At 53.3% G+C, this 27,450-nt stretch overlaps 1 protein-coding gene across 2 annotated transcripts in view; it reads left to right on the top strand.

The window, feature by feature from the left end:
• The window catches only part of HDAC4 (histone deacetylase 4), a 232,932-nt gene that overhangs the window by 187,045 nt on the left and 18,437 nt on the right, over positions 1 to 27,450 (top strand). Inside the window, exons 13-22 of one of the 2 annotated variants that reach the window (XM_081095399.1) lie at positions 1,894 to 2,151; positions 5,015 to 5,201; positions 6,815 to 6,948; positions 10,593 to 10,698; positions 13,121 to 13,167; positions 16,707 to 16,814; positions 18,850 to 18,905; positions 20,871 to 20,958; positions 22,830 to 22,949; positions 23,749 to 23,846. In XM_081095399.1, coding sequence (XP_080951525.1) covers positions 1,894 to 2,151; positions 5,015 to 5,201; positions 6,815 to 6,948; positions 10,593 to 10,698; positions 13,121 to 13,167; positions 16,707 to 16,814; positions 18,850 to 18,905; positions 20,871 to 20,958; positions 22,830 to 22,949; positions 23,749 to 23,846 — 1,202 coding nt within the window. Of the gene's footprint in view, positions 1 to 1,893; positions 2,152 to 5,014; positions 5,202 to 6,814; positions 6,949 to 10,592; positions 10,714 to 13,120; positions 13,168 to 16,706; positions 16,815 to 18,849; positions 18,906 to 20,870; positions 20,959 to 22,829; positions 22,950 to 23,748; positions 23,847 to 27,450 lie in introns of both variants that reach the window. The other variant, XM_081095398.1, reaches the window with a different exon arrangement.

Here is a 27,450-nt window from a genome sequence, read left to right as displayed (position 1 = left end):
TTGTGTGGTCTACAGCACAGCTGACAGTCACTAAGTCTATCAGTGAGACTCCCAAGTGGGTGATTCCCAGGGTTCTGTGGAGAAGGGCAGAGGAGGGCTGACACATTTGCTGGATTGCGTCTCACGGCCACTGGCAGCCCTCAAGTAGGTCAGCAGAGGAGAGGTTGACCTCTGCCTCATCCCTGTGTCCTTCCATCTATAGGAGAAGGGTGTATGGGATTTCTTAACGATTTTTGAAAGTTTTCTCTAGTTTTGAAATTTAGAAGAAAACGTTGGAAGAAAGTCAGGATTGGAGTATCCTGTCCTCTGAGTACATGTTCCCATGGCCACTCTCCTAACTCTTCAGTATTAGTGCTCTGTTTTCTCAAATAGCTTCCTCAGGCAAGCACTGGGGCCCTGGCTGGGCCCTCCATTCCTCATTTACTTTTCCCTGGCCTTCCTCAGGGAGGGACCAGAGCTCTGTGTCTGCAGAAACACCCCACATCAGAGCTGGGCCTCCCAAATGGCCTAGAATTGGCCCTGGGTTACCCTAGCATCCAAATTACCTCCCTTTGGGGTCATCCCCGGGTCACCCCGAGGTGGCCACAGCCCCGTTTCCCCCACACCTGCTCCTACTTGGTGCAGATGCTTCCCACAGCCATCTTCATTGAGCTTGTGGAAGGGCACCTCGGAGCAGGTGGCCTATATGCCTCCTCGTAACATCCCAGAGCTGACTCTGAGCCTGCAGGTAGTCGGGACCCTCTAGTCCTCCTCCCCAGGGCAGCGGACGGGTGGACCCCTCTTCCTCTCCTGGCCTCTGGCCTGTTCTCTGTGTTTCCCTTTGTGTGTGTGGCTTCTCTGTCCTCAGTACGAGTCTCTCTGAGCCTTGCATGAGCTTCTGCATTTCAACTTCCTGACTGCTTGGTTCTTCCTGACAGCTATCTCCAGTCCTGAGCTGGCTCCTAAACCCTGACGTGGATCCCCTTTTCATGTGGCATTTGAATTTTAGCCTCTCTGAGCCGTTATACTCCCTGCCCTTCCCTCCTGGCCAGCTGCATCCTTCTAGGCAGTTGCCAGCCTCTGTCCATACCTGCACGAGGAGCCAGCCCTGCTGCAGCCTTCCACTCCTCTTTCTGGACCCAGCCCCTCTTCTGGCCTTCCACCCCAGCCTGGCTGAGGCCCAAAGTGTCACTCCCAGTGCCCCATTCTCAGTTTGACTGTTAGGACCTACCTGTGGCACAGGCAGGGGTGTGAACCCCCTTTAAGAAAACACAGCCTCTCATGCCTATGGTCTGTAGGTCAAAGTTCATGACATGGGAGCTTTTCAGGCCTGAGGGTGGAGAGCAGGAAGTGGGATGGGGCTGGGGGCTCTGGGGCCTGGTCAGCTGGCAGAGAAGCCCAGGAGGAGGAGGAGCAGATGCAGGTAACCACCCCAGTGCCCTTTCAGGTCAGGACCTCAGTTATACTAGGATGGACACAGAAAAGGGATTTCTCAGGCAGATGGACACAGAAAAGGGCTGAGGGTGGAAGAAGGCAGGCAATGTCCCTCTCAGAAGCTGTGACAGTGGAGAAGGGGACATTGTCCTCTTCCCTTCTCATCCAGGTGCAGAGGTGGGTTGACACCTCTGTCATTGTGTTCTCTTGCTTGGCACAAACACAGTTTCATAAACCAATTGCAGGTCTGCGTCCTTCCCTGCCTGGAGCCTTGATGTTACTTCTCAGCACCGCGGACAGCGCCCATGTTCTGCATAGGTGACCAGCCTGGTGCTAGCCTGGTGCCTGTTGGCCTTAACTCACCCCCGCCCCGAGTCCTCTATCCCTTTGTTTCTGAGATGAAGACTTTCTGATGCACCATTCCTTTCTGATGACCTCAGTCACATTGGGTCACTCTGACTTCACCCTTCACCTCTGTAGATTATCCCCAAACCCAGCGAGCCAGCCCGGCAGCCTGAGAGCCACCCCGAGGAGACAGAGGAGGAGCTCCGTGAGCACCAGGCCCTCCTGGAGGAGCCCTACCTAGACCGGCTCTCTGGGCAGAAGGAGACCCAGGAGCTGACTGGAGTGCAGGTGAAACAGGAGCCCTTGGAGAGTGACGACGAGGAGGCAGAGCCATCTCGGGAAGTGGACCCTAGCCAGCGCCAGCCCACGGAGCAAGAGCTGCTCTTCAGACAGGTGACCATGAGGGCGGGGCGGGCAGGGCGAGGGAAGGTGGACAGGGAGGGGAAAGTGGACTGGAGCTGGGTGGTGCAGGCGGCAAGGGACAGTGGCCCACATTTCCAGTGGGCAGTGGAAACTGAAGGGCCTCTTCCTTCCACTCCTGCCAGGCCAGGTCTTCACCCATCACTCTCTAGTGGTGTGGGAGGTGGCTGAGGTTCTATGTCTGTTTACCTTAGCTGTATCTAGACATACTGGCCATTTGTCCACTGTGGGCATTTATGCACCTACTTTCCAGCCAGCGTTGGCCCAGACTCCCAAGGGATGGTTTTCTTTCAGGTATATAGGCTGTGATAAACATAAAGCCAAGTGTTAATAGGATTCAGCATAATCACCAAAGGTCCAGGGAGGGAGATTAATTTTTAGTTGATCAAAAAGGTAGGCAGGGCCTTTGGGGCCTGAGGAGACAGCAGTGGCCAGCCTTGCAGATCCAGAAAAGTAGTGCCAGCCAGGTGCCCAGAGCCAGTAAGGGTTCTGGGCACTGGCACACAATAACCAAACTCACAAGAGACTGGTGAATATATCTGATGAATGATTTATTAATTTACAGTAAAAATAAAACTGCCAAGTCAACAAAACACTAGGTCAGCCAGGCAGGCAGCAAGTCAAAACCTCGTGTTAAGAGGCCCAAGTGCCACGAAGAAGGTTGCTTACTCCTAATGAACTGCACATGAGAGTCAAAGGTCACTCTCAAAGTGAAGTCGGATCTTGTCCTCCAGCAACAGAGCTCTGTCCAGGGTGCAGGCCCTGGCTCGTCCCCTCCCCTCTCTCCACTAGATATCCTAGCCATCCAGTTGTGCACCACTGATCTCTGACAGCCCAGGCATGTGGCCCTCTGCAGCTCCCCCACCTCCCCCAGCAGCACCAAGAAAGACGCCACCTGTGACACACAGGACCTTTGATTTCTCTAGAGGCCTCTGGGCGGCAGGCCACACCCTTCACCCCTTTTGGGTTTCATGGGGGGCCCTGCAGCTGGCTGCTTGTATAGTGCTTTTTCTGTTTCTCATTCAGAGGGGGACCATCTCGCATTTCTCAGGCCATGTTCTTAGCACCCAGGCACTAAGCCACTGCTCTGCAAAGTGCAGTGGAAATGGCACTTGATGAAAATAGAGAGGTTCCAACCAAAGGAACCTTGCCTTCTGCTGTGCAGCTCCAGCAGTAGGAGTGCCTGGCTGGCTGTCCTGGCCAACAGGACCCCACGGGGCTTCATTCCCTCGTCTGTGTAGGTCTCGGAGTTATGAAGGAAGCAGATTTCTTATTATAACTGGAATTCATTGTGTTATTAGTACCGGATATGAGATTGGAAAGTACTTATGTAAATTTTTAGGGTAAATATCTTGTAGATGGTAAAGCCATCAGCATTTATTTAGGAAAAATAGCCTTGTTGTACTCAAAGCCTGAGGCAGTCATTAAAAACACTAATTTTCTATGTTCTTTGGAGAATAATTAGCAGAGGTCCTCATCAGGGAAACTCAGTGGTGCAAGTAGCAATTTGCAGATGTAAACGTGAGACACTGTATCTGAGTTTTTGGAAAACCTGTACTGGGAAGAGGGCTGGTTGGTTGTAGGTGGCCGTGAAGCTGGGTGTGAATCCTTCAGGATCCAGGGGAGCCTCCTGCTCAGGTCCTCCCAGCATCTCAGGGCTCTTCCCTGCCCCCCAGCCTGCAGTGTGCCTGCCCCTCCCCCAGGGGCTAGGAAAACAGACCTTCCAGAATGACAAGATTTATACATGAAAACTAAGGCACGATTTGCGGAGGATTTGGCAGGCTCTACTTTCTCTGGCTCCTCAGCTTATAAAGTAGGATGTGGACCCATTCCTTCCTTTGCTGTCCCAGGGTGGCCTGGATATCAGCAGCTCCTTGGGCAGGGCGGGGCTGGCCGCAAGGTCATCCCTGCCCTTCGCTCCCTGTGGCTCTACTCTGCCTCCCACAGGACACACACCTCAGCCTGTCCACAGCGTCCCATCGGGGTCTGTCTCCCTCAGGCCCTGGCTGAGTGGCCCATGCTCCACAGACCTAGCTCTTCACCTGCACTGCAGCCCTGGGTTGGAGCCCCTCTGTCCCAGCAGCCTCCACAGCCCCTTCCAGAGTCCTCCTTTATATCTCCACTGGCCAGCAGTAAAGACGGGAGAGAGGTCAGAGACCTGCTGGCTTTTAGGCTTTAGATCCTGGTCGCATTTGTGCTCTTAAAGAAGCCATTCTTCACACAGAAACAGCATTTTTTTTGGGGGGGGGGGCAGGGGAGACTTTTCATGGATGTTTAATTCACCCCTTTCTACTCTGTTTTTTTGTTTGTTTGTTTTTTGTTTTTTCCTGAAAGATGGCTATCAGTCCTGGGATTATTCATGTAGGTCCCTGCCTCCTCAGAGGCACAGCCACACTCTCCCGGCCCTGTCACCCCAGCTGCTTGGGCCCTGGGTGTCAGGAACCTGATGGCTCACATCTTCCTTGCTTCAGCAGTCATTCCTGTCATCAATTGAGGGCATGAGACAGTGAGGAGCCAGGACAGGGAGACGGTGGCAAATGAAGTAGAATTAGCATTTCTCTTCTGCAGTGGGCTTTTCTGCCCAGGTTTCTGGCATGCAGAGCAAGTGCTCTTGGTCAAAACCAAGACAACAGAGTCGACCAGGAGGGCTTCCTGCAGGCTGCTGGGGCATCTGGTGGCCATCCTCAGTGTCCATCCAGGTGCCACCGTGCATGGCACGATGGTGAGTGGGTGGAGGGGAGGCGGGCAGAGGGATGAATGATACATGAGAAAAGTATATGCAGAGCCCTTAGGGGTGTAAGGTTTCTTTGAAGCAACAAAACATGTTTCCCCGTAGCAAGCGCTCCTGCTGGAACAGCAGCGGATCCACCAGCTGAGGAACTACCAAGCCTCCATGGAGGCCGCTGGCATCCCTGTGTCCTTCGGTGGCCACCGGCCTCTGTCCCGGGCACAGTCCTCCCCAGCGTCTGCCACCTTCCCCATGTCTGTGCAGGAGCCCCCCAGCAAACCGAGGTTCACCACAGGTAACATGAGCAGGGAGGGCTGGGGGGGGCGGGGGGGGCGGTGGTGTTGGGCCTTGGACTGCCTGGCAGGGCAGCCAGGATTTGACAGACGTCTGTCTGGGAGGTGTGCTTCAGGGTGAGGTGTCAGGCCAGGTGTGGTGTCAGGGACAGGCCACTTCTAGGGCTGGAGGGCTGGGCAGCCTCACACCTGGCCCAACCTCCTTCCCTGGGTGGAGGGTGTCAGATGGATGGCTCACTGAGGCTCCCTTCCTCTGCCCTCCATCTATGATCCTGGGGACTTTCTCCTGGGCATAGAAGCCCACCCTCCCTTCCCAGAGAGTCATTGTCCTCCAGAGAAAGGTCCATCCCCAGGCCAGCGTGAGTGTGAGTGTGCAGGCTGGATGCCTCCCTGTCATCAGCTGGGGCAGTGAACCTGCCCTTTCTCCTCTGTCCCTTCCTTGAGCTGAGCCTATATCTAGGGCCTTGGACTCTGCATTGCTGTCCTCCTTGTTGCCGGTGGTCACGATTCCTGCTGTGCTGTTCTGTGTTGCCCCACCTCACCATGCCCGAGCCGGGGGACATGTCTGCTGGCGGGAATTTTGTTTCTGCCTGAAAGGCTCCACACACAAGTCAGGAATGAGAACTGGGTGGTTGAGCCAGGCACCTACTGGGGTCTGAGGCACTGGGCTCTTGAGTGTGCCACTGCCCAGCCACATCCGGCCTGAGGCGGAAGGAAGCCAGGGTTGCTTTTAACACTATTTTCACCTAATGTTTCTTTTCAATGATATATTAACAACAAAAAAATGTCAAAATTCAGAATGGTTTCATCCTTCAAACAGTCCTTATAAAATGTCTTAATTTTTTTCACAGATATGTCTAAGTGTGGTTAAGTTCTCTTTGTCAGCTCTTAGAAGGATATTGTCCATATTCAGAGAAAAGCTTAAGTAGTGATTATCCAGAAATTAAATTGTTGCTTCTCAGAAAGGAGACCAGAAACTGCACAGGTTCATGTGGTCAGCAGGTGGCCCTTCCTGGCAGGGAGCAGATCTTGGCCACTGGCCAAGATGAGCCCGGAGCACAGCTCACAGCAGAGACCATGCCTTGTATTTCCTCTGAATCTAGGAGCCTTGGACAGTCCAGTCCACTAGGACCGCTTAAAAGAGAGGTTGGTCCCTGGCAGATAGACTTGGCTATTTAGACCAAAATCTCATTTCTGGAAGTCGCCATGGTCCTCTGCAACATGAATGCCACACAGCATTAATGCTGGAGATTGGAGTCCTAGGGTGGGCCTCCTTTTCGTGTCTTTTTCCCTTGCCTGCTCCCACTGGGCAGGGCACCACACCCCAGAGGTGTTGTCGGCTCGATTCTGGGCAGGTGTGCGCCAAAGCCATTGCCCAGTTCACCCTCTCAACCTCTCCTTGGTTTTCGTTTCTGTGAACTGCAGTTGAGGGGTTCTGATGAACTTTGATTTTTCTAATGAATCGTCCCTGCAGGATGGGACATGATGTGAGCCTCTGTCCACTTCTATGGAAGTGGTGGTTTGCCACAAGATGGTAGCTTCCTGGGCTGGTGGTGGGAAGCCTGCTGCCAAGCACCCCTGCTGCTCTGAGGGTCTCTCCACTGCCTCCCTGCAGGCCTGGTGTACGACACACTGATGCTGAAGCACCAGTGCACCTGCGGGAACAGCAACAGCCACCCCGAGCACGCCGGCAGGATCCAGAGCATCTGGTCTCGGCTGCAGGAGACTGGCCTCCGAGGCAAATGCGAGGTAAGGCTGCCCGGAGCAGCAGGGAGGGTGGCCCACACGGCCTGCAGGAATCCGGTGTGGAGTGTGGGACCCTGCGGGGAGGGGGCCTGTGAGCATTTCCATGATAAGGACTGGCAGCTTGGGATATTCAGGCCTGCCTTCTGGAAGATGCCCAGGGCTGTTTTCCTAGAAGCCCAAGGCCTCCTGAAGGAAGGCTCACCTCTGTCCTGCACCCTGGTCCCTCTGTACCCGCTGGTCCCCTGCATGCCCTGGTCCACCTGCACTCAGTCCCCCTGCATCCCTCTGTTCCCCTGCACCCCTCTTGTCTTTCTGCACCCCCTGGTCCCTCTGTACCCCTCTGTCCTGTACCCTCATCACACGCTGCTCCACTCTCTCCCGGCACACTGTTGCTGAAGCCCCTTATTTTCCGTCTGGTCATTCCCCTGGAGGAACCATTCTGAGGCTATTCTCCCATCAGCTCCCAGGATGCATGCAGGCCGCCCTCCAGCAGGAACTAGAGAAACAGGGAAACGAGCCCTGTTGCTTTTCGGTCAGTGTCCTCTCACTTAACATTCCTGAAGCTTCTCCCAGTATGTGGAAAGTGTCAGGTCTGAGGTACCCCTCAGAATCCAAGTTCCCATGGGGCTGTGAATGGTGTGGGAATTTGAGTCACAGTCTGGTCCTGTCTGGTCTGGTTGGAATTTGATTCACGATCATAGCGCCCCCACCCTCTCTGAGTGGAGTGAGAGGGTTCCAGCTGGTCCTCGGTCTCCTCACTGCCTGGGATAGTGAAGGCCAGTCTCACTCTCAGACAAAGAGGGCCCCCACCTCCTGGCCCATCAGGGCCTGGGATTCCAGTCTCTGCCCACACACGGCTGCAGTGGTCCCTGGCCTGTGAGGACAGGAAGGCTCTGCTGAGTAACATGAAGGACGGTCTTTCATCCTGCTGATGGGGAAAATGTTTTCATGGAGCGACCCAACTCATGCTCTTTGACCTGGAGTGCAGCCATCATGAAGGAGTGTAGCTCTCAGGAAGGCCTTGCAATTAGTGGGTGCATGAAGAGGGGCCCAGGCTCGGGGACACCTCACAGTCCTGTCTATGGAGTGGGGCTAGCAGCACCCAACTCCCAGGATACTCTAGGACAATGGCCCCGGTCCCCAAGTACCCATTAAATGGGACACCTGCTGTGTCTCTCACACATTGGGAATCCCACACCAGGGATGGGACATGCTGCACTGCAGAGTGACTCTGGGAAGCTAGGGCCCTGCAGTTGATGACAAACTGTCCATATCTGTGCATCACAGCCCAAGCCACCTGGGCCACAGCTGGGGCAGGCGTGTCACAGAAAGCCAGCACATCCAGGACCCTGCTGAGCCCCCCTCAAGTCCCTTTACTTCCCCACTCAAGTCCTCCCACTTCATTCGAGTCCCCCTTCCCTTCTCAAGTCCTCCTGTCCCCCACTCAAATTCCCTCACTTCCCCACTCAAGTCCCCCCATTTCCCCACTTGAGCCCCCCACCCCTCTTTCCCATTCGAGTCCCCCCTTGAGTCCCTCCTCCTCCTCCTCCTCCTCCTCCTCCTCCAGAAGCTGGAATGTTTAGGAACTTTAGTTCCCCATCTTTTGCAGTTCTTGACGTGATTTTTGGAGGGAAATGGGGCACAAAGGTCCGGTCCAGAATCCTGTCCTCTAGTGCCCTGGGGAGGACCTTGACCACTAGTAAGGAATGGAGCTTGGCACCTGTTCTGGGTTGCCAGAACTCACCACTAGGGGGCAGCATCGCCTCTGCAGACACAGCTGTAACCTGTTTCTCCTCCTGCAGACCACCCTGGCCCTGCTCCTCCTCCATAGGGCTGCTGGGGCATCTGAAATCCCCACGACCAGCTTCCTGTCCCTCCCTCCTTGTCCCCAAGAGGGTCAAGGAGGCCAGAGGTCTCTGCAGTGGTTTCTCAGCCAGGAAAGCCAATACGGCAAGGTGGGGTGAGACATGAAACGCAGAAGAATAAAGCTTCAACCTTCTTCCACCTTCTTTGGCACCATAGGGGGTGCCCACCTGTTCTCGCTGATGACTGCAATGGGTCCCCAGACCTGCAGGACTCGGGTACCAAGGAGGGGAGGGGCCTGTGGTTCATGAGTCAGACCCGAGTCAGCACGATGGGCTAGAGGAGACTGGGTGGAAACATGTGGCCTCCACACAGCACTCATTCAGGGACCCGGGTGGGCTGTGCACCTTGAACTGCACCTCTTGGCTCAGAGTGAGGGAGTACAGTGTCCCTGTCACCACCCCTTACACCTGGCTCCCAGCACAGTCCCCTGGATGGCAGAGTACATGGCCTGGCACTGGACACGTTTATAGGAGTTGACCCCTGATAGGAGAAGTTAGAGGGACTTACCAGGATCCCAGGCGTCCTAGCCAGGGCCCCTCGCTCTAGGCCAGCCGTGGGCAAACTACGGCCAGCGGGCTGCATCCGGCCCGTTTGAAATGAATAAAACTAAAAAAAAAAAAGATCGAACCCTTTTATGTAATGATGTTTACTTTGAATTTATATTAGTTCACACAAACACTCCATCCATGCTTTTGTTCCGGCCCTCCGGTCCAGTTTAAGAACCCATTGTGGCCCTCGAGTCAAAAAGTTTGCCCACCCCTGGTCTAGGCAGATGACTGTGGGGGTGTCCATTCGGTGGGCTTTCCTGCTCGAGCTGCTGCGTCGGATTCGGCATGGTGCTGAAAGAGGAGTGAGTGGATCTTTCCTGGGAGCTTATTCTCCTCCACGCTGAGGCTGGGCCATCAATGAGGCAGCCACAGGCCGCTTATAGCCAGCTCCCTCTGCTTTTACCTCCTGCTTCAGCACGGTCTCTAGAGGAGCTGCCCTATTCTGAGTAGTTCCAGATCACCCCAGAGGTTTCAGGAGCAGGAGAAGCTGCTGGCCTGGCTCTGTGCTCAGGAGTGTCACACTGTCTGGCAGCCCAGGGTGTCCCCAGACCACCACCACCAGGGCCTCTGGCTGTGTTCTGACTCTCAGAAACCACTGTAGTGTAAAATGTCAACTTTAATCTCATCTCATAAACCAACCCCTCCTGCTACAAGATCAAGTAAATGTAACTCAACTAAAGAACAGTAATTTTTATGTTAATTTCTGGGGAAATCTGAAAACAGCACTGGAGTCTTGATTTGGGTAATTTCTAAACCAAAGAAAAATACGGATGGAGGGGCGTGGATGGCGATCCAAGGCCGATCTCAGGTTTCTCTGGGCTCCCCAGAAGGTTGCTTCTTTCCGGCACTGGGTAGTGCTCAGGGACGCGGGCCCCAGCCTCCTCTCAGGGAGAACTCAGGAGGCAGCCCCACTGCCCCTGGCAAATCCTCTCTGTTTTTAGTCCAGACCCTGGCAGTGGGGAAGTAGAGTAGTAATTTGATGCCAGATCATTTGTGTGACAGTGAAGGTTAAAGCATTGAAGGCTGGAATTGTCTTTTTAAACTTTTTTCAGTTACAATTAAAGTAAGCCCTCCCTGGAAATTTAAGAAACATTGTGTAGGGTGTATTTTGCAATAACCAAATAACTCTCTGCTCCTGCATGTATACAGTTCAGTTTCCTCTGGCTGGTGGTTTTCCCTTGTACCTGAGCCCACTCGGGCAATATGAGTGACCTCTCCCTTGTGTCCCCACAGTGCATCCGAGGACGGAAGGCCACCCTGGAGGAGCTGCAGACTGTGCATTCGGAGGCACACACCCTACTCTACGGCACAAACCCCCTCAACAGGCAGAAACTGGACAGTAAGAAACGTCTAGGTATTCTGAGGCCTTCCTAACTTTACTGCCCGAGGCTGTTTCCAGCCCTGTGCTCACTCAAGGCGGCTCTGTGCCTGGTCACAGGAGGACATCCCATCCTTGGCCCTTGAGGCTATGGCTAAGACAGTGAGTGTCACCCACCAGGCTCTGCCCAGGCAGCCAGGCAGGGAGAGGCCTTCTCTGTAGGGCCTGCATCCAGTTCTAAGGTGAGGTGCTGGAGGAGGAGTTTTTACCCTGTGTATCTAGTGGGATTCCAAGTCTTGGTTGTGTCCATCTGTTTTGTACAGTGTGGGAACCACTGGTTTCACAGAATCTGAGACAGCAGAGGTTAGATGCTCGAGCTCCCAGCCTGCCACCTGCCCTCGCCTGCAAGGAGCCTGGTCTGAGCCCTGCCCAATGCTCTGCTGTCCTGAACCCTGTTCCCCATGATGCCTTGGGAGCCCTGGGGAAAGTTGATGTCAGGGTGTGGACCAAAGATTCCCTCCACTGTCATGGCCTGGGAGCCGTCAGCCCACAGAGGCCCTTTTGTTCTCTGCTTTGTTCTTGCTACTTAACTCAGTTTTTCAAAGCTCAGCTCTTGTGGTTTAAGATATGACATAGGAGGTAGAACTATAGTAAAAGTGTGGGGACCATTGGCCAGGAGCAGGGGAGAGGTTCCTGGTCCCTGTGGAGGAGGGTGTGGATGTGGTCTCCGTCACAGGATGTTTGTGACGTAGACTATACATGTACATCATGTACACCCTTCATGTGAGTGATCCTGCTACTCACCCCAAAAAAGCAACTGTGTCTCTCAGCTCTGGGGGGTGTTTGGGGTGAACAGGGCCCTCATCCCGGAGTCGTGGAGAGGGTCTTAGGCAGAGGGCAGGGAAGTCTGAGCCAAGGTAGGAGACAAAGGCTCCGGAGGGACACATGGCTTGTGGAGGGCTGGAAGCTAGAGCTGCGGTGCAGAGAAGGGCGGAGCATGTCCAGAAATGAGCCAGCATTGTAGGGCCAGAAGAAAGGACATCTAGCCTGGGGCCAGGAAGGGTTTGGAAGAAAGGAGCCTTAAGAGATGAGGACAGTGGACAGTGGGGAGAGGGTAAGTGGCCTCAGCAGGAGGGTCTGACTGAGGAGGCTACATGCAGAAGACAGCCACACAGCGTGACCAGCAGTGCCCAGTCCCCGGATCCTCCAGGAAATGTCACTACTTCAGCACAGGTCTCGCTGCCTGGAGTGTCTCCTCCTTCTGGGAGAGGGGCCTATGGTCCTGCTGCCACAGCACGAACCAGTAACCCCAACTCCAGCCGCAGGGAGGTCTCTAGTCGCAGGGCAGCGTCAAGTGTGTGCAGTTTGCATCCATGATACTATAAATCACTCTACTTTTTCTTTTCTGCTAAACTTTGTGTTTTAAAATCTGTTCATGTGGCTGTGAGGACACCTGATTGGTTTCCTTCTCACCACTTGGGATCTACTTTAATCTGAGGGTTGTCCTCACCAGGACACGCCACTGTCGTCAGTCTGAGTGTCCCAGACATAGTAATAGCTGGTGATTATCTCAGGTATTAACTTAACCCTAATTAGGTGTTTAAACATGGCTGGGTGGCTTCTCTTCCTCTTCTAATTAAATCCACAAATTCCTGAGTCCCGTGCAAGACCTGTGTAGCGGATGTGCAGGGACAGCTTGGCTGGGCTGCAGTGCACTCTGGACTCGAGGGGACTGGTCGGTCACCCTCCTAGCTGTTCCTGTAAGTCAGGGGGTCGTCTTCTGACGGCAGTGACCTGGAAAGGGCTGGGGAGGCTTGCTCCTGTGTTCTGGGACTGGGCAGGCCTTCCCAGATGGCCAACTTCATGCACCATCCAAGTGAACTTCAAACATTTGTCAGTGGGGAGGGGTCTGTCTTTATTCACATTCTAGAAAGATCCCTCTTGTCTGAATGGCTCATTATATTCCAGCTCCTTTCCCTGTTTACAGCTGGGTGGCTGCTGGGGCCTTGGGACTTAACCCAGCGTTAGGGCCATCGGTGAAGCTCTCTGTGGATCCAGGTCAGGTCTGTTCTTGGGACTTAACACAACATTAGGGCGGCAGTGAGGCTCACCATGGAGCCAGGTCAGATCAGATGACTGAGGTTTGCTCAGACACAGCCTTCAGGAGCATGGGGCTGTGCCACACAAGGTGCACAAGCTCTGGCTGGAAGCAAAGCCCACCCGTGGGTGCCTCCCCTGCCTTAAGGAAGGTCCCGTAAGCCCAGGACCCACTGCCCACCAGGTGCCACCCAGTGTAGAGGTACAGTTCTATCTTTGAAACTAGGTTGCCCTCAGTTGGGATGTATCATGGTACCCACGCCTTTCAGGAACCCGCAGCATTTCCAGAGTCCATGCTGTGCCCTGTGACCTTGGCCCTCTGACCTTGGCTCTTCTTCTCTTGCAGGCTCGCTGACGTCCATGTTTGTCAGGCTGCCCTGTGGCGGTGTCGGGGTAAGTATTTCTTTAATGTGTAAATAATGTCCTGTTTGTTCTCAGGGTCCCAGTGGTCACAGAAACCGCCGCCTCGCTCTCTGCCGAGTGGATAATGGCTGCCAGGTGTTTTCCATAAACGGGCTGGCAGCCGGGCTGCCCTGCCGCTCACACGTGTGGCTTCAAAGGCCCCGTGAGCCTGTGAGCATTTGATGGCTGGACTCGGGCACCTTCCTGGGGAGGGTCGTCTGGCACCATGGCTTGCCTTAGGAAACGGGATCGGTTGTGCGGGCTGGTCTCCTAGCTACAGAGCAAGGTCTGCTTGTCCCGACTCAGGTGGTGAAAATCTTTATCCCAATGTCCAAACCCAAGCCCCAGTGAAGCTTGGACTGCAGAAGCCTGATGTTTAAGGGCCATTGAAGTTCCAGAAGCTGCCAGCTTGCTGTGTTCACTGCTTGTCCAACTCTAACATGCTTTTAAGCAGATCAGATCAGGTCAGGGAGACACTTATGGGGCCCCGAGTTTTAATGTGGGCACTGAACTAGGTGGACTTTCTGGTATGGGTGTCAGCCTCCCTTGGTTCAGGGAAGGGGGGTCTCCCCAGCCAAAGCTTCTTGAATAAAGAAGGGGCTCCTGGCCCCCACTCACTCGGATGAGGGAGGGTGAGGGCAGGAACAGAGCTGCAGTTTGAAAGTGAGACCGGGCCTCCTCCTGGCGATCTGCTGGCCACGAGGTCCCAGCGACCCGGGAAATGGCCGAGTGGACAACAAAGCTGACGGGCTGAAACTGCGCAGCGGCAGGGTGTGCGTGTAATTACAGAGCTCAGGGTGAAGCCCAAGGTCTGGATTCTGTTATGGAAATGAAACAAAATTGTTTTCTTCCTGAGTCTTTACAAAAATCGCTGCTTTGAAAATTATCCCGTCAGAAAGCGAATCAGCGGCATTTATTCATCCACCACCAAGCCCTCCTAGAGTTGTTTTATTCTGAATTGTAAGTAGGCTGCAATCTCTTAATTCGGGGCAAATTTCTGGCCAGACTTGAAAAGGTTTGGATTCGCACAGCCCTGCAGCTAGCACGGGGCAAGGCAGGACTTATAATTTACAAATGAAAGCTGAGTGGGACCTTGAGCTGGGTGCCCCTCCCCAGTGTGAGTCCAGACCTGACCGCAGGCTGACCAGAGCCCAGCTCACACCCAGGCACAAGAGGCCCCCAAGCTCGGGGACAAAAGTCCCAGCACATGGACTGGTAGAGGGGAGCCTGTGGAATAATTAGGAGTGAACCGCAGGGTGTCTCTTTCCATTGTTTCCATAATTACCTGTGTTGCTGGTGCAGCACAATCCTCCTGGGCCTCAGCTTCTCCTTCCAGCACCAGGGTCCAGCCGACCTTAGGAGCCCAAGTGTGGGTGGGAACATCAGGAAGCAGTGAGAGAGGCTGCTCGCTTTAAGTTAGCATCTAGGTGTATAACTATTCTTCCTTAACTGTATTACATAGAGGCTGAGGTGATTTACCTCTTCTCAACCCGGTAAAAGAAACTGCTTTGCTCACCTCCTGGTTATTACAGGTTTCCCTTAGTGAGGACTTGGTGAGTCCTCCCCCCGGTGGGCCCTGGTGCTGAGTCCCGTGCCCGTGCTCTGCACTCCTAAAGGGCCACCTCGTCTGTCCCCCAGTCTCTGTGGAAAGTCTTCTGCATCCACTCTGTTCTTTGCATGCAGTGGGTCCTGTCCTGAATTAACAGGCACATTGCTGCCTCGCTCTAAGCAGGGTCGCCTCCGGACAGGGCCACTTGTCCAGGCTGCACTCCCTTCCCAGGACCTCATGCTTCTGGAACTCGGGGCTGAGGGCTGACCATTCCAGGTTTATCCACAGTCTAGTGGCCAGCAGCTGGAGGGCCAGCCCTGAAGTAGTGAAAGGTCCTGGTATCCCACTGTGGGGCTGGGGGCTGTTGTTGGCTCTGGGTAGGATGGTACAGGACCCAAGGTGAGCAGGGGGAGAGCAGGGACCTTCGAAGTGCGTGGTGTGTGAGTTCACTCCCTCCCCATACTGTGTTACTTGGCCCTAAAGCCCAAATCTTCGCCTGTAGAGAGAAATAACCTGAGTGGTTTTGCCCAAACTGCCTTCGGTCCTCAGAGGAGCAGCCTTGGGGCTGGCCTGCCCATGAAAGTGTCATCCTCCTGAAGGCACAGGCAGCGGTTGGCCACCCCCACTGGCTGTCAGTCAAGGGCTGTCACCTTTGATTTTAGTGAGGTGTTTCTGCAGCCAGGACTGGGTGCAGATGGTTGTGTGAACGGACCGTCCGAGGACAGCAGAGCAGTGTGCCCTAGCATGGAAGCTGGGCTTTGGAAGTTGAATATCAAAGCTGGGAGAGTTGGGGAAGCGCACAGCATTCCTTTGACATTTGGAAACTATTTAGAGAACATAGAAGTTTGGTCATTGGGAAGAATAACCCTCAAGAAGTAGCACTCATCAGGCAGTGGCTCAAACCCCTCAGAAATGTACTTTATTTTAAATCATCTGGCTTTGAAGATACAAGCTTCAAGGCTTCCTTGAAAGAAGTTCATCCACCCGCATGAATAGTCAGTGTTGTAATCAGGTGGGCAAGAGCCTGTGCATCAGGACACACCTGCCAGGAGGGGCAGGCACAGTTTTGGCAGCCACATCTCAGTAGTGTGCAGCTGCCTGGGCCTCCGTCTCAGGAGTCCCAAATAATTCAGCGCTTGGAGGAGATGAATTTGGAGAGGAGGGTCCTCATATAGACTTGCAGACACTATATTAAAGATAAACAATCATGTTACTGCACACCTTCTCAGAGTCTTCGCTGGGCTGTGTCCCAAAACAGGACATGCAGTGTGTGTGGCCAAGGCACATGTGGATGGGGCACAGCGCCCAGGGGCTTTGTGCTTAATCCTGTCCCACCTCCCCCTGTTCTACAAGGAGACACTCTTCACAAAACTGAGGCCTGCCTCTGCCTCCTTCTCTCCCAGCCTTAAAAAATCTAATATGCCTTAATAAATAAGCCGGTACACACAAAGAAATTCCTGACATGTCTGCACACAGTGGCCGTGAACAGGCAGACATGCCATCACTTGGGCAGAGCGTGGTGCACAGTCCACCAGGATGTTCCGGGAGACCTTCACTCCCCTCACCCCCACTCCATGCCTCCATTCCTATAGAACTTATCAAGTATTTGGTGCTTCTAATTAAATTCTGCACAAAATAAGGCCATAATTTAGAAAGACCTCTAATTCTTCTCACATATCATTTTGCTAATTGTTAGTTTAACTCGACTGCAATTGTAGTAAAAACAAACAGGAACTGACCAGGCAACCTTGACATCTGTACTCAGCTTTCAATGTGTCGGAGCAGCTGAGAATACAGTGACACTCCAGCAAGGGCAAACCCAGACACACTGGTGTTGGTGCAGTCACTGTTCTTTTCTTGCTTAGTATTTTTGGCATGCCTCTGAAAAGCGGTAAGGTATGTTCTGTAATTGGTGAGGAAGAGACAGGCTCTGGGACAAGAGCCCACGGCAAGGTCTCACTGTTGAGTGTTGTTTCCACAGGTGGACAGTGACACCATATGGAACGAAGTGCACTCATCGGGGGCAGCCCGCCTGGCTGTGGGCTGCGTGGTGGAGCTGGTCTTCAAGGTGGCCACAGGGGAGCTGAAGGTCAGTGAGCATGCGGCAGAGATGGGGTCCTAGCAGGAAACCGGCCTGGACATTTCCAGGAGAGGGGGAGAAAACAGCCACTGCGACTCCCCCTCTAGACAGGCACAATGGGCGCAAAGGGGGGACCCTGTTCTGTCAACAGCTGTGAATCAAGAGGAACATTTCCTACATCTGTATAAACAATTACCTAGCTGTCCTCAGAGGTATGGGTCCTCAAGCACTTTATAGTCTTAGAAAGTATTGGAGCTCCCCAAAAACTCTTGTGTGTGTAAGTTGTGTCATCAGCATGGACCATATTAGAGGTGAAGCCAAGAAAGTTTAAAAACATTTATAAATATCTGTATGGCTCCATAGGTCAGCTGGGTTCTCATAGCTACTTCTGTGTGCTCTCTGGCGACATGCTATTTTGGTTGAAGTACATGAAGAAAGTCAGCGTCACACAGACACAGAATTGGGGAAAGGGGGTATTTCAGTAGCTTTTTGAGGTAATTGTGGATATTCTTTGATGCCACACCAAAATTCAGCAAGTGGAAGTCTCTTGAATTTAGTTGCAATGTGGCACCTGAAACAGTCAATGAGCTGTAATTCTTACATGAAAATCCATGGGCCTGTCTTGCACATTGAATAGATCCCGTGTCTACACGTGACCTGTGTAACACTGGTCATTTGGAAATATGGGCTCATTGGGTGATGCATGTCTTTCCAGCCTTGCCCGTCTCACTGCACGGTCAACACTCAGGACTGTCTTCTGAGTGCCAGGAGGAGTGGTCAATCCAGGTTCCCGAACGTTGGCTCATTTTCACTGAACACTCAGATCTTAGCACGAAGGCTACCACTGAGTGCACTTTCCCTGAGGACAGCTCACTTGGTTTATTTTTGAGGAAGTCCTTTTCACTGCTTTTGAGGAAAACTGGTGCTCCTGCGGGGAGCAGCCAGGCTCAGGTCAGCGGCAGAACTGCTCACACAGCCTCACGCTTCTCGACATGGGACAGGCGTGTGTTCAGGGTCGAGAGTTGATGACATTGATAAGTTTACTGCTTCATTGAGAACATTTTGCCTTTTCCCCTGCAAATGTGTGGTGAAAATCGCACTGCAGGTGGGTGCCTGAGTTCCTGCTATGACACTCTCAGTGGGCCCACCAGTGCATCCACACAATGGCCAGCATGGTAGGAAAGGTTAAGGTCATTATGACAGCTGCCCCTGGAGGGGCATGGGGTGCCCAGGGTCTGTGGTCTGCACTCTTAACACCACTGCACAGAGTCTGTGTGCAGGGAGATGGGTCTGTCTACTGAGTGTATAGACTGACCACACAGCTTCCTGTTGCTGGTGAGACCAAGAGATGCTCATGGAGACTATTTTTATAGTGTATACATTCTGTTCAGTGCACACATCCTATACAATGTATACATCCTGTGCAGTGTATACATTGTACATTGTATACAGCAGCTACAGTGTCTTTAAAGCAGATGGTTTTTTAAAGCCTACCTAACCTAGAGGTTCTAACAGAAGGCAGGGGTATGCAGCTCCCAGCTTCTGAGATATTTCTTCAAGGTGCTGATGGGCTTGTTTTCCACGTGGCCCATTCCCCTGTATACTGAGCTGCAGTGATAATGACAGACCTTCACGTCAAGGCCAAACTGGGACATGACATCTGCCCCACAGCCGAGCCCCTTCTATTTCATCTACACCCAGGGACCCCGTCAGGTTGCTTCCTGGAGAGTCCTGAACTAAGGGTTCTCTCCAGCCCTCCCAGAATCTCACACTGAGCAGTGTCCACCCTGGCCAGCAGGCCAGCAAAGGTAGAAAGTCAGGGATGACTTTCCCTTAGTAACCACAATCGCCTGTAGACTAGCCATCTCAGCAATGCTGCAGTCAGCCCTTTATCCTGTTCCTGTCTATGCCCTGGGTTCCGCATAAATCCACATCCTCAAGTGTCCTCTGAGTCTGCTAACCATTCAGTTTGTATGATTTTCTCACTGACATGAAACCAATCTTTCCTCCCTATTTTCCCCCACATGTCTGGTATTGTGTGTAGAATGGCTTTGCCGTGGTCCGCCCTCCAGGACATCACGCAGAGGAGAGCACGCCCATGTAAGTAGACACATGGGCCCTGCAGGTGGGGGAGGGGCTGGTGTCTGACTCCTTAAAGGACTGAAGTTGCCACCTGCCAAACCTCCTGTGATGTGGAATGTGCTTGCATGTCTTCCACACCAAGTATCCCTGATCTAGCATGAGTGACTAACCGAGCAACTCTGTAGTCAAAGGCCGACTTTGCTGATGGTTGTGATGAAAAGGTGAATCGGAGAATGGAAAGGAAGGAAAGGAACCCACAGAATTAGTCTAGACAAGTCAGTTGTTAAGTGCGCTGCAAAAAACTGGGAGAGAAAGCTTACATTGTATAGACGAGTCCATGTGGCCCGTCCTTGTTACTGAGCATTCAGAGTCAAACCCTCCACTTGTTTTCAGTATGACCTCTCAGGTAACTGCTTACAGTATGGTGATGATGAAGCTGAAGGCTCCGGGTTATGACCTCACGGCCCGCTCCCTGGACTTTGTTCCGGGTTCGGATTCCCCTGGCTGTGCGTCTCTGAGGCGGTGGCTGAGGTGGTGCATGTGATGTATGGATTGTCCAATCCATCGTGTTCGTGGAGAGCCAGTGACTGGTGCACACTCACCTGGGGCAAGGTCACAAGGACTCACTCAGCCTCAGGTGTTGTGCAGAGTGCCTCTGCTGCCTGCAGGGTGAGGTGCCCTCTCACTGGGCTAGGAAACCACCCCAGTGAACACGGTGGCCTCCCCTGGCCAGGAGACAGCCCAGGTGAGTTAGGAGGAGGTGATGTTGGGGCTGTGCCTTGAAGAATGAGTCGTGGTGTGTCACCTGGCAGACAGCACTGTCAGGTGGAGCCAGGAAGGGCAGGGAGGGCAACGCCCTCATAAAGCCGCTAGAGCACAGTGGGACCACAGACTAATCCGTGATACCCAAAGGGCCTCCTGTCATTTCAGATCCGGAGTAAGGGAGTCAGAGCGGAGTTTCAGAAGGAATCATCTTTGTGTAGGAAGGAGGAGGTGGGTGTGGGTTGGAGTATTTGCAGCCTCACCTGAGAAGTCGCTGGCTGCCCCATGGCCCAGAGCACTCACTCCAGGCCACCTGGGAGCAGGGCCTTGTCTCAGTGCTCAGAGTGACTTCCAGCTTGAATCTCAGTGTTGGATATTCTGAGTAGTAAACCCAAATGACTGCAGTGGGTGACAGAGAGGTGTTTTCAGTGCAGTTTCTCCGCTGTGCACCGAGCTGTAGCCACACGTCCTAGGGGGCGGCTCCCAGACTGCAGCCTGGATTCCAGCAGCAAAACAGCAGGCCACCCGGTTCTGTGGGAATTCCACAAAAACAGATTTAGACTGAGAAGACTTTCATTTTTACCTGGATCACTTTCTTAGGTTTTCTTGCTCTCTTGAATAAGACTCTGGAATTACAGTCAGTCAATGGGGTGCCTGTATACATCATTGTCGTATGTCTTAGAACGTGGAAAGATTGGCAGTGAACAACTAAACTAGGTCACACGTCTGTGTTCTGTGGCCCATGGTGTCTCTTGAGAGGCCAGTAAGAGCGAGATGTTGGTACAAAATGAAATGGATTTTCTTACAGGGAGCCTGGCCGTCTGCACACAGGAGACTGGTCTGTCAATCATAAGCATCAAGTAAGGTTCTCAAACTGCTTGATTAGAAACTGTACATTCACCAGACCCTCTTAAACTCTTGATGGTTCTGTTGCAAGTTACGTAAAAACTGATCTAGCTCTGGGCAGTGTGGCTCGGTTGGGCGTCATCTGTGCACTGAATGGTGGCCCTTTTGATTCCTGGGCAGGGCACTTACCCAGGTTGTGGGTTCGCTCCCCAGTATGGGGCGTGCAGGAGGCAACTCATGGATGTTTACCTCTCTCATCTATTGTTTCTCCCTCTCTCTTCCTCTCTCTCTAAAAAATCTCAACCAAAAAACAAAAAACAAAACCTGATCCAGTCCTATATTTTTTTCTCCGTTTCTCCTGATTCTCACCTGCAGGGGTTTCTGCTACTTCAACTCCGTGGCTGTTGCAGCCAGGCTTCTCCAACAGAGGCTGAATGTGAGCAAGACGCTCATAGTGGACTGGGTAAGGGGCCTCCCTCACCAGGGCAGGGCTGGGGGAGCTGTGATTCTCACAGGAAGACTGTCCTGTGTAGAGGGAGAAGGCAAGCATTTCTGCCTCCTGAGACATCTAGATTTGGGGACCTTAGCTTCTGGAAACTATCTCAAAGATTCGGAAAATAAAAGCCCAGACCTGTTACGGATCTATTTCACAACTTCAATAGATGATCCTGCCAATAATTGGGTTCCCAAAATGCCTAGAAATGTGCCAGTGGTTGGGGGCAACCCTGGCAAAACCTCGCTGAGAAGCAGGTTTAGGAGGAGATGGTGCAGCCTGCACCAGGTGCCTCCGTCTGAGAGCACAGGCCGCACTCTCCCCTGGACCAGTGTGCAGCTTCCCTTGTGAGAAAGCGCCCTTCTTGCCTTGGCACCGGCACCGGAGACCCAGTTTGTGCTGCTTTACGTTCCTTCCCCATTCCCTGTAGGAAGTGCCACTTCTCACAATCCCAGTGCCCCAAAGGGCAAGCTCTAGTTAGAAACGCTGTGACCTCTGAACTCCACAATCAGGGTCATGGGTTCTGGAACTGGAAGTGGATAGTCAAGGTGTTAACTTAATTCTTGGGGGGGGGGAGGAGTAAAGGGTATTCTCTTGGGTATTTATGATTAATCTTATAAAATTTTAAGGAAAAAAGTTAGGTACACCAGGTAGAAGTGTGACTTATAATGCAAAGTCCTGTCACTTTGGATAAGAAAAACCAAAACACAACCCAGGATACCCGGCAAGCTCCCAGATGTGGGCGCTGGTCACAGAGTTCCAGGAGCACTTAGGTGGCTGAGGCCGCGTGACTTATGTGGCCTCAGTGAAAACAGTCACTGGCTGCAGTGTGCCTGGCGCCTATGTCCCTGAGCCCTTAGTTGCTCCTAACGGAATAACTAGAAATGCTGGGGACGTGACAGATGCCATGTGATTTAGAACAGCTCAGCCATGTGATCAACGCAGGCGTGGCTGTAGCAGTTGGCAAAAGTTGGTGACCTGTGCGGAACCTTCAGGGAACCTCACTGAGGCATGTGCTGCCGTGTCCCACAGGGTACAGGTGGTGTGCGCCTGCCGCCTGTCTGCACAGCATCAGTGGTTCCTGGTGGCTGGGACTGTTTGTTTCTCACAACTCCTTTTGTACCGTGGTCCCGTGTTTTCTGTAATGAGCACAGATGACTTTTATAAAGAAGAGAAGGATACTAAGCAGTTCTCTGGTATTCCCAGTCACTGACATGCAAGCAGCCCCTCATGTGCACACTGTGTGAAGCAGGCCCCTTCTCGGGGGCCTCGTGGTCCTGGCCAAGGAAGTGGGGCCTAGGGCCTGGTGGAAGCCTGGCCACCCATTGTGATTAGGAGAAGTGGTTTGTCAGTTTAGTTTGGGACCTGGGCCCACAGTGCTGGGTGCCTTATGCACCTGCCACTCAGCCTGTGGGGTAGGCCTGCCCCGCGTTCCCGCTCCTCCCATCCCCCACCCCACAGCTTACCCCAGCGTCAGGCACAGAGCTGACACTACGCATGTGCTCGAACATCAGCAGCCATGGTCAGAGGAGGTAGGAAGTGGCTCACTTTTCACAAACACAGCCAAGCAAGAAATTAGTCAAATGATCTGGAAAGCTGACCTCCAGGCAGGGTTGAAACACCAACCTTTTGTTGCCAAAAGCCTGCAGTCTATTCTGGTGCTAAGAATTCGGGCACAGTCCCGGGACCCTTCCTTCTGGTCCCTGGGGCCCTCTGACCGAGTCCTGGGTGCAGGGGGCTGGCATCCCTGTGAAGTTAGTGGCCTGGCTGGGCTGCTGGGGGACTGAGCCTAGGAGATATCCTTGCATGGCCCAGATTGAGTCCGCTCTCCCTGTTCTCAGGATGTGCACCATGGAAATGGGACCCAGCAGGCCTTCTACAGCGACCCCAATGTCCTCTACATCTCACTGCACCGCTACGACGACGGCAACTTCTTCCCAGGCAGCGGGGCGCCTGACGAGGTACTCAGGGCCTCCTGTAGGTGTGCAGGACTTTGGGAGGAGGTCAAGGCAGGGCTACCCTGGAGACAGAGTGGACATCTGCACAGCAGAAGCAAGGGCTACCCACTCATGGAAACCCCAGAAGGTGACTTGAGGCAGACATTGGCCTGAATTCCATCCCGTGTGTGCACAGCAGCCTGACTTTTGTCTGATGTGTAAGTGAAGGCCTGGAGACCATTTCCCATTCCAGTCTAGGCCGACAGAGGTGTTCCTGAGCAGGGAGCAGGGTGCCCTTCTTCCTCCAGGAATGGCTGCTATGCAGGCCGTGCTCTTGTCCAGTCCCTCGGGCAGGCTGACTGTGCTCTGATTTCACCTGTGGTGCCAGACAGTGGGCCTCAGGACGACAAGCTCAGAGCCTTCATGACACCCTCAGCCCCAGCCAAGCCTGTGGAGGCCCCAGCAGTGGGGAATCCCAACCTAGGAAACAGCTGCTCCACCTCCAGATCTTATTTCCCAGAAGGAAGTTGAAAGGGCAGCTCGTCTGCAGGCATTTCCTAGTGGCCCTCTGCTGGCTTGTGTCTGTCACTCAGCACAGAGCTGCAGTTCATCCAGGGCCCAGGGAAAGGGTGGCCCCCACTGCACCCACAGGTCAGGTGGGCGGGCGAGAGCCCCAAATTCTGTGAAAGCATGCCGTCATCGGAGTCAGCATGTCAGGGGTTGTAGGGACCAGTGACAGCTCATGAGGAGCACAGCCACAGCTCTGCTGTGGGACCACCAGGGCTGGTCTGTCGAGGGTCTGACACATGTTTCCTTCCCACAGGTGGGCACAGGGCCGGGCGTGGGCTTCAACGTCAACATGGCTTTCACTGGTGGCCTTGACCCCCCCATGGGAGATGCAGAGTACTTGGCAGCCTTCAGGTAACTGTCCTGGCTTCCTGTCCACGGGCACTAGGGACCTCGAGGAACTCCACCCCCATGTCTCAGTTCCTGTTGACTTTAACCCTCACCCTCCTTCCTAAGCACCCAGACCCCTCTCAGGAGGACCCTCCAGCGTCCCCCGGGTACACCTTCCAGAGACAGATGTTTCTATCCTGCATGTGGAGGGGCGATGCTCTGAGGCCCTAGCGTGCGGTCTCAGTTCCTTGTTGAAGCTGAAGGTGGAATCTTTGAGGCTGTCTTCTGACCTTTGTCTGCAGAGCTCCAGGCTGTGCACTTTGGGTCCCAATGGTTCAGTGAAGGGGTCAGGAGGTGTAGTAATGAAAAGTGGGTGTTCAAATCTGGAAGGCTGTGGTCTCCTGACTTAGCTTCCAGAAACCTCTTTGAGAAGACGGGAGACAGAAAAAGATCTTCCTCCTTTATTGATAAACTAGATGGCCTCCCCATTCATACACTTGCTTGGTGTTATTCTGGGCCCTAGAATTGAGCCTCAGTGTTTGCTTTTGTCATCAAATGGTGATTTCTGGTTTGATCTGGGCCAAACTGAAGTAATTCCTATAGCACAGGTGGCCTCTGTTGACGTTAAAATGGCAGAATGGGCAGCTCAGGGTGGGGCAGGCCCGCGAGAGGAGGAGAGTTTTGTTCAATGGTGAAGTCTGACCATCTCAGAAAACCCAGGAGTTGGTACCCCGGGGCATCCCCAGTGACTTTCCACCTCCTCTGGAGGCTGAGATTCATTAAGGACACATCTGGCCAAAGCTTTGCTGAGGATTCTGCCTCATGTCCCAGTGAGACCTGTGTGGGTCACAGGACCCTTCACAGCATCTGCTCGCTCACCTCAGAACAGGATCCTAGTCCCCAGTATCAGCATGCGTGTGGGCCTGCAAATGGAGAGGCCTTCGGTCAGCAGCTCCAACAACAGAATTGGTCTGTGAAAATAGGAGCCAGTTGTCTCTTGGAAGACCTACCCTGATTGGCACCGAATTACTTTTTCTCCTGGCCTCATTGGTCTAATTTTGATGTTTCTTCTTACTCTATCAAATATCGTGGAATTTTGATAATTACCCTGCCTAATTTAAGAGAGAAGGAGGCCCCAAAACATCTGACAATTTTCTCCTGTGCACAGTTAAATATCAGCTTCATGAAATCTGAACCCACCTGGGCAGTCGCTGCATGTGCATGGAACAGCCACTCAGCATCACTGTCCCCTCCTGCCTGAGAACCGGCCCTCTCAGGGGGTTCCTTTTGAAATAGGTGTCCAGATGCCACCGTGAGGGGTGTAAACAGTGCCCAAGTGAATGTTGGTGCCACCCAGGGGACCAGGGCACAACACAGCCCACACCTGGTGTAAGTCAGAGAAGGCAAAACTTTATTTAAACTGAGGCTTGAAGTGGTAAAAACTGGGTAGTCTCTCTTCTTTCAGACCATTTTTCGGGCCAGGTTTGACTGGATTGGCACTTGCAGCTTGTCAGTGCCCTGTGCACTCCGATCCTAGGCGGACGTGTTGGCACCTCCTCTGGCATTTCATTGGTGGTGGGCAGGGTGAGGGGCAGCTAGACGGCCCTGAAAGTCGTCCCCCTCCCCAGGCCAGCCTTTAAGATGAACCTTTCCCTCAGAGTTGCTGTCGACATTCTGTTTTAATCTCCTGCCAAGTGTGTACATGATGATACCTTATCAAATGAGCTTTTTAAAGCTTAAATAACTTCTTTGAAAAGGAAAATTGTGTCGGGTTTTTTTTATTGATTTTAATGTAAAATAGCACTTTGAAGTTTACAATTTATGGTTCCCTGGGCATTGATCGTCGGAGGGGGAAGAGGGTCAGGATCCGTTTTCCCCTTTCTTCTGTGCTGCTCCCCTTGGGGCCCCGCGGACAGTGCGTGCCTCAGACGGAGCACCGTGTTCCTCAGACCCTGCCTGCCACATTGCATTTCAGGAGATCAAGCCTGCGATGAAGAGGAGATAAGAAAACTGCCCCTAATGAAATCCAGGAGCAGCGGTGCTTTCTCCTGGGGCGGGAGGCTTGTAGGAGAAAAGGGGGCCTAATTCAAACCAGTGGGGTGAGGCTTTGAAGTTGGCTGAGGAGCTGAGGGCCTGGGCTGGAGGAGATAATGGTGCACTTTCCTTAACCCCTCGCTTACCTGCGGCTGGCAGCCCAGCAGGTCCACCTATCAGCAGTGAGGAAGTGAAATCGGGATTGTCCGTACTCTGATGTCATAATTTGGATTTCATTGTGACATAGTGTCTGAGAGGTGTCAGGGGACCTGCACATCCCAAAGTGGTAATTGCAGTGACCCAGCGATTGAACAGCCGGGCAGGTTCATGTCGCCTTCCCTGGCCTTTCGGGCATGGCGTCAGGTTGTGGCACTTCTGACTTTTGTTACGTCCTTAAGGTGTGTTTGCTTCTTTCTAACTTTTCTGTTGTGTTGAAATGTCCATGACATGCCGTGTTCTCTCCATGTCTCTTCAACATGTCTCTAAATTTTACCCGAGGACATTCTGCGGTGATTTTAGAAGCAAAGATGTAAGCTAGAAACTCAGAATTGGGCAGTCTCATGTCCAACTGCCCTGCCCTGGGCGGCGGGAATGGAACAGGTGATCCATGCAGTGCCTGCCCCCTCAGGTGACTCAGACGGGGACCACAGGGCTGCAGCAGGTGCATGTACCCGTGCCCACTCACAAGTCTTGCAGGAGTGAGCTGGCATGGGTGTCGGGGAACGGGGCTTTCCCACAGGAGCCAGTCCAGGCTGTGTGGCTGCTTCCAGAGAGCTGGACCGTGACTCTGACAGTGAGTGTCCAGGGCTCTGACCAGGTGACTAAGGCGGTGTGTTCTACATGTTTGATGGCTATCTCGTGGCAGTTTGGTGACAGAGTTGGTTCCAGGATGGGTGGACTGCACTAGATTCCATGGACGAGCCCAGGGAAGGATGGCAACCCTGACCAGGATGGAACAGGGTGGGAAGGGCCACCTCAGAAAATGTTGGTGATCAGATAGAACTGAGGGGGGGCGGGGGCTCAAGTACTGGTGGATGAGGGTAGGGGTAGTGGACAGAGAATCAAGAGGAGCAGGTCTGAGCTGGGCGAAGGACAGCACAATAGGGTCAGTGGAGGACAGCGTAGTGGGGTCAATGGTGTTTTAGCAGATTTCCAGGAAACAGCTGGAAAGTGTCCCTCTATTTGGCAGTTGGTAGGTGACTCAGGGAAGACAGTCGGAAGGGGTTAAGACAGAATGCACAGGAGTGAATGAGTGGGAGGTGGGGACAAGAGACAGCAAACACTGCTCTTCTGAGGACCTGGGGGACGGGACAGGAGCTGGGGGAAGACACAGGCTCGGAGGCAGGCTAGTGCCCAGTGGGGAAGCTGGGCCCTGCCCAGAGTGAGGCAGAGGCCAAGGTCAGCTTCAAGCAGCAAAGGGCCCTGGCAGTGGAGGTGGCCTTGAGGACAATGTCAGTGAGGCTGTGGGAACCATGAGGGAGGGATGCTGCATGGGCCTGAGGCCTCCTGTGGTGGTGATAGGTGGGGTATGGAGAAGCCTGTGGAGCAAGACATGGCAAGAGAGGCAGGGAGGGGAAGGGTGAGAATAGGTTAG

Source organism: Myotis nattereri (genome assembly GCF_964212035.1).
Source record: "Myotis nattereri genome assembly, chromosome: 7".
In the NCBI taxonomy this organism is placed as follows: Eukaryota; Metazoa; Chordata; class Mammalia; order Chiroptera; family Vespertilionidae; genus Myotis; species Myotis nattereri.
Note: the sequence above shows the minus strand (reverse complement) of the source record. Positions and strands in the feature narration are given on the sequence as shown.